Source organism: Eurypyga helias, unplaced genomic scaffold (assembly GCF_000690775.1).
Source record: "Eurypyga helias isolate BGI_N326 unplaced genomic scaffold, ASM69077v1 scaffold34683, whole genome shotgun sequence".
Taxonomy (NCBI): Eukaryota; Metazoa; Chordata; class Aves; order Eurypygiformes; family Eurypygidae; genus Eurypyga; species Eurypyga helias.
Genome location: NW_010243641.1, coordinates 10,020 through 16,415, shown reverse-complemented (window position 1 = coordinate 16,415; position 6,396 = coordinate 10,020). Strand labels below are relative to the sequence as shown.

The 6,396-nt window shown below is 40.9% G+C and overlaps 1 protein-coding gene across 1 annotated transcript; it reads left to right on the top strand.

Moving 5' to 3' along the window:
* Positions 1 to 8: 8 nt before the first annotated feature.
* LOC104508035 (Golgi phosphoprotein 3) lies at positions 9 to 4,574 on the top strand (the record flags this gene model as incomplete). The annotated part of the gene is made up of 2 exons (XM_010149507.1): positions 9 to 33; positions 3,329 to 4,574. Coding segments are annotated over 2 exons (450 nt in total), but the record flags the coding sequence as incomplete, so codon positions are not given.
* Between the last annotated feature and the right edge of the window lie 1,822 nt (positions 4,575 to 6,396).

Here is a 6,396-nt window from a genome sequence, read left to right as displayed (position 1 = left end):
AAACAGTACAAAATTGGATTGAACTACTTAGTGGTAAGACTTGGACATAATGTGTTTGCTTTTTTTCTCCCCAATAAAGCTAATTATCTGGTATCACTAGAGATTATAATGTAAGGTTTTGGGGGAGAAAATATGCAAAAAAGTTAATTAGTCTGTCCTCTAGGGTAGTCTGTTGTTGATTTTAGCCTTTAATCAAATGTAGGTAACTGTTGCTTTTGACTTGACCTGGTGTATACAGAAAGGATCTAGGTGGAAGGGTCAGAGATGTGACAGCTCTGTGGAAGAAGTGCCATCCGCTGACTGAAGTAGATCAGGACTACATCCTGGCGATATTACTGCCTTTCTCTGTGACTGGAAATGACGGTTAATGGAAGTTTGGAGTATAGGTGATGTAATTCAGTGTTCAGATCTCTTGATAAAGAAAGGAGATAAGGAGCTTGCTGCTCATATGTAAAAATTGAGGATGATTCGGTCACTAATCATAACAGAATGATAAACAGTCAGGAGCTCTATTTTTCCATTGACTGGGGAAATGTAATAAATATTTTCAAATATGAAGTAGTTGTTCAAAACGAAGTCCTCAAGATGAGTGCCTTGCACGGAGCTCTTCCTGTAAAGCTAGTAAGTTGTTGCCAAGACAATGAAATGTCAGTTAGATTTCATCTTTACAACTGCAGTTACTTTTTCATACACCTCACCAACAGTTGCATCCTCAAGGTTTATAAAGGAAACTGAAATTAACAATGACCATCTTTAACATGGAATGTGCAGTGCTTTTGTTCTGCTTTGGTGTGTGGTTTTGGTTTTTTTTTCTTTCTTGTAGGCAAAGTTTGTCTCCAGGGTTTGTCTGTTTGTCCAGGGTTTTATGTGTTTTTACAAAACACATAAAATGCAGCTTCCCTGGAGTGGGTCAGAGCTGTACTTAAGTTGCACAAACAGTGCAGGAAAAAACCTCACTGTTTTGTCCACAGCATGACTCTGGAAGGTAGGGGGTAATGAGACTTGAAGTTGTCTATCTAAATCTAGTTGTTACTTGTAATAACTGGTAAGTAAGAGTTTCAAAACCGAATAGAATCTTTCCAGCTTTCTCTGCTGCCTTGTTTTCATTGTGTTCTTCCCGTTTGTATTGTACCACCTTCAGCAGAAGCCTTCCTTGACCATCAGTTCATACCCCTGTCCTTGCCACCCCTCCCCTCTTGCTCCTTGGCTGTCAAGCAGAGATTGGAGAGGGGAGAACAAAGCAGCCCTGGTCAGCAGGGGCATGGCTGCTGCACAGCCTTGCAGTTCAGTGCTTGCTCAGCTCTCCTTCGCTGTTACAGTCTGCAAAAACAATTCATTTTTCTTGTCCCAAATACATAATTTGTGCTGACATTTCACCTCTCCCAGTGCAGAGAACATCAAGGTAGCACTGATTCAAAAAAGGTCAACTGATGAATGGACCGTGTTGTGGGTTTTCTTTGAGCTAAGCTAAGGTTTTCCTGACCCTGCTGGGCTTCGGCTCTGGGACGATAGTTATCGCTAGTTATCATCAGTGCAGTGGCTAAGGCTTGGATCAGTCATTCTTACTTACATGTGGTTATTAATTACTAGTTATTGGATGGCATTAGGGTTCTTTCCATTTCCTGTGATTTAGAGGACCGCCCTGTGAAGAAAAATACTTCGGTGTTTTGGTTTGGGTTTTTTAATACCTCTCTTAGAGTCTGGCTGTCGGGCCCCTTCCCGGCAAATAGCTGCTCTAGCCATAATTATCAGGGATGGGAAGAACACTACTTGCCATTACAGTACATACGAGTTCAGAGCCATCATGGAAATATTTAGATGTACGTGTAAGGCGATGTCTGCCAGGCTGATGTGGTTTATGACAGCCTCTAAGGGAACCAAGTGCAGGGAATAGAGAAGTTGGGATCAAAATGTTAGCATCTTCCTGAAGACGGAACAAACGTGTTTGAACAAGCATATGTCTGTGTAATTGAGGAGATTGGTCACAAGGTGTCAGCACAGTACTGATTTTTATTATGGCATAGCCACATCCAACTAGCAAATGTAGAAAAATGTAGGACATAGCCTTTGCCCTGTAAAATGCTGTAAGGAAACTACTTCTTTGTGTGAGTGTCATAGTTCCATTCACGGTCAAGCTGGGGAATCACATTCAGTGAGGTGCGGGGCTTGCGTCATTCAGGCCGGGGTGGGTTCTCTGCCTTCACCAGGCCGTTGTGTCACCTCATCTGTCTGCTGAACTTGGCTGTTATTTGGATACCGTGTATGTCACCCTCCATCACAGTGGGTGAGAGAGTCATCTGTGGGGTTTTTTTTGTCTTGTATGTTAAGCAATGAATTTTTAAAAAGCTTTGTGATGGGGAAACAAGTTGATACAGAAATTTTTATCATTTATAAAAATCCCCTGTCTAAGTTAGAAATCCTTAATGCTGTTTCTTGTCTCCTAAATTGCACAGACTCCCTTGTATCAGGAAGGGATTTTAATACGTATGATAAATACTTAGGTAGGCTAGACCCAAAATCTTTAGCTTGTTAAGTAAACTCTTAGGCAAAATAGATTTCTCCATGCTTAACAATTTAAGCTTTATCGGTAGTTGTTGATGCCAATTTTGTGCATTTCTAAATTCCCTCCACACACAGTCATGTGCTCTGAAGGGACAGATTCTCCTGCCTCAACAAGAAGCATTAAAAATAATTATGGAAGCACTGAAGCCCCTGCCAACTTGTGCTCCTGTGTATGCACCCACGCACACACAGTGTGCACACACACTGTGCATGGTTGATGTTTCACCCGGTGGAGGCAGGAAGGGAGAGAAGAATTAAAACCTGAGGAGATAGAGAATGCTCAGGGCAGGTGTGCATTAGCTTGCCCCTGTGCCAGAGAGACAGGCAGTGACACTTCTTTCGGTCTCTGAAGCGGTGAAAGGCTGGCAGCAGACAAATGGGCAAGGTTGGAGGAGATGCTTCTTTTTAATTATTATTGTTAAAGGCAAACTCTTTCTTCATTACTGGTTTTTGTTTGGTTTTGTTGTTTTTTTTTTCTTATTCCTTCAGTGCAGGACTACTTACTTGGCATATCTTACCTCAAGACATTGCTTAGCTAACACTTTGCCCAAACTTTAAACTTACACTGAAGCCCCTCCAAGGAGAATCGCGTGGTCTCTGACTCTGTCTGTATGTGGGTGAGTCAGAGATCAGAGAAATGTTGACGTTAGCATGGTATCTCAGTGTAACAGTCAGCTCTATGAATTTGACAGCTCGTTCTGTAGCACAGGGGCAGTACAGCTTAAGCTTTGCCTGATTATTGGGGTTTTTTTGCTTACTTTTTTAGGTGAAACATGGAACCCACTGAAGTTGCACTACCAACTACGAAATGTCCGTGAACGGTTAGCTAAAAATCTAGTGGAAAAAGGTGTACTGACAACAGAGAAACAGAACTTCCTTCTTTTTGACATGACTACGCATCCTCTCACCAACAACAATATCAAACAGCGCCTCATCAAGAAGGTGCAAGAAGCAGTTCTTGACAAATGGGTGAATGACCCTCACCGCATGGACAAGCGCTTGCTAGCACTTGTTTATTTAGCCCATGCTTCAGATGTTCTGGAGAACGCTTTTGCCCCCCTTTTGGATGAGCAGTATGATTTAGCCACAAAGAGAGTGCGGCAGCTCCTGGATTTAGACCCTGAGGTTGAATGTATGAAAGCCAACACGAATGAGGTTCTGTGGGCTGTGGTAGCAGCTTTCACAAAATAACTGCATTCAGACTGAAGTGTTCTCTTCTTTCATGTAAACCCGTTGTTTCTCTTCTATTGACTATTCATGTTTTCTGTAATTTGTACCTTCTCACATGATGAATTGACTCTTGTTTAATGGGGATTATAAATGGTGTATTCCTTCCTTCTCTGTGTATCTGTATACAGGACCCTGCTGGTACAAGAGACCTTCCTGTTTAAAACAACAGAAAAAGGTTTTACTGCCATATTGGCATTCCATTTCCTATTCAGTTTGAGCTATCTGAAATACTGCGTTTAATCTATTTTTCACCTTATTGTTGTTGAAGTGGTTTAACGTGGAAAGCACCGCAAGGAGGAGATGTGCATGCAGTTGGATCACTAGTCTCAGCTGACACAGATGTGTGCATGCATCAATACTTCTGCAGAACAATTCATAACAGATTAAAAAGGGCCTTCTTAAATCACCAAAGCTCCGTGTTGAAGTGTCTGTCAGGACATTTTATATACTGATGTTGTTTCAGTTATATCTAACAAAATTACTTTAAAAGCAGAAATGCCATTAAGCAGCTTTGTCAATAGTTCCTGTAAAATGCCCATAAATTTTGTTTTTCATGCAAGTCTCTTTTGTACTTACATTTTCATTAGAACAATAGCTGAGTCGTAAGGCTAGTATAGAAAGGTCCAGTTGTTTCATGAAGCGGTTTGGGGATGGGATACATTCCATTATATTGTATATATAGTTAAAATTGTATATTAACAACTGCCCCATCTTAGTATTTTGCGAGACCTACTTAACTGTACACCTGGTGCCCCTTCTTCGCTGTCAGCCATTGCCATGTGGTGGAAAGAAAGGCGTCCCATAAAGAGCATGTATGGGAAACTGTTTCCAGTATCTACGGAGTTTGCCATCCCGCTACTCTCCGTCTATGCATTGCCTTCGATACTGCACAGAAAGAGACACTTTCTGTCACTGTTGGTACGTCTTTTTTTTCCCCTCCCCTCCTGTACGGAAGATGCTCGTGACCCGTACAATTTGAGTGTCATTTTCAATTTTGTACGCGAAGTAATGTTTGTCTCTTAAACCTCGGTCTATTTTACACTTTTAAAAACAAAAAGTCGGCCCTAGCGGGCGTTGCATGCAAGTGGTTAGCAACTAATGACTGCAGTTCAGATGATTAGGATTTCTGTATTGGACGCTCTGCTATATTTTAATTTTTCATCTACAGTTACGCTGATTAGCACAGTATTTAAAAAGAAATTATAAACCGTTGGCTTTTTTAAATTTACTGGCTCTTTTCCGCGCTTGTTCTCTTCCATTGGTTTCACAGTGTAAATATGCATTGAAAAAAGTTAAGCATTGATTTGTATCTCTTTTCCTCATAACAGTGCAGACTTATAGTGGGGCTTACAGGTGTTTAGGAACCTTTTAGGTTAATATTCAGAGCAAGAATACTAGATGGTGTATAACTGTAGAGTTGAAATTTAAGGAATCCCTTAATCTGTACACTAGCTTTTTACCTACAGTAAATAAACTGATCTTGAAAGTGCCTGAAACAGAGCAAGCATGTCTTTTTTTTTTTTGTTGCTAATTAGAAAGGTTCTGTTGCTTAAGTGAAAGCTTTAGTTAATATCCTTCTTATTAGAAAGGGAGAGTTTATATAAAGTAGATGAAACTGACCCGATCAGTGGCGTCACTCAGATCTGCAGGATGCGTGGCTGGGGCAGACCAGGTCAGAGTGTGCAGCTGTGCCTGCCGTGGGTAGACCTCTTCTATCTCGAGCACAACTCTGCAGCCTCGTCCGTGACTGGACTTCAGTTTTGCACTTCGTTTTCCAGTCATTTAGACGCTTAAGTAGTTGACTTTAAAATCCAACTTAAATTCATCACACCTATATAACCTTTTTTAATAAAAGTTTGTAAAATACAGTCCTTAACATTTAATGGCACATTGTCCTTTCAGTCCTGAAATGATGTTTCTTTAGCAGAATGAAACGAAAAGTATATTGTAAGATATTTCAAACTCTGGTTTACAAATAAAATACAGTGTTCTCTCAGTTGTAAGATGCTGTGTTTAAACTTTAAGGAGCTTGGGCATGAACTTCGGACATGTTCTTCTAAACATTTCAAAACATGATTGCTCTAAGTGGAGGGAAAATGGAAGTTGTGGTGTTGCTCTTGCACTTTACAGCTTACATGTAGTATACTGCCTGTACTCGGTCGTGTATGTGAGCTGACTCCTTTCTTTGTCTCTCACTCCTGTGGTCCGTTTTCTTGTTTTCTGTTGCTCTTTGAGAGAAGACCAATTAGGTGGAAATGTCAGAAAAATTGAGTATTCAGTAACAAGTTGAGTGCGCAAAACTTTTAAAATGGCTTTGAAAATCGGCGCTACTTGAAACGTGCTTCAGGCTGAACGTGTCTTTTGTAGTCCCTTGTCTGTCCTCATCCCTGTTCTGTGAGTACGTCTCATGTTCCTGCTGGTTTCGTGTGAGGTTATGGAGGATACTGGGGTTTTGTCACCCTCGCAGCCTGCTTGATTTAAAGGAAGTCACCCTTTAATCCCTCCAGAAAGAGGATATTTTTATATTTTTCCACACAGAAGATGACTGCCTACAGTATTTGTCAACTTTATTGTGCTTAAAGATGGGGAGAGTTTGTACCGGCT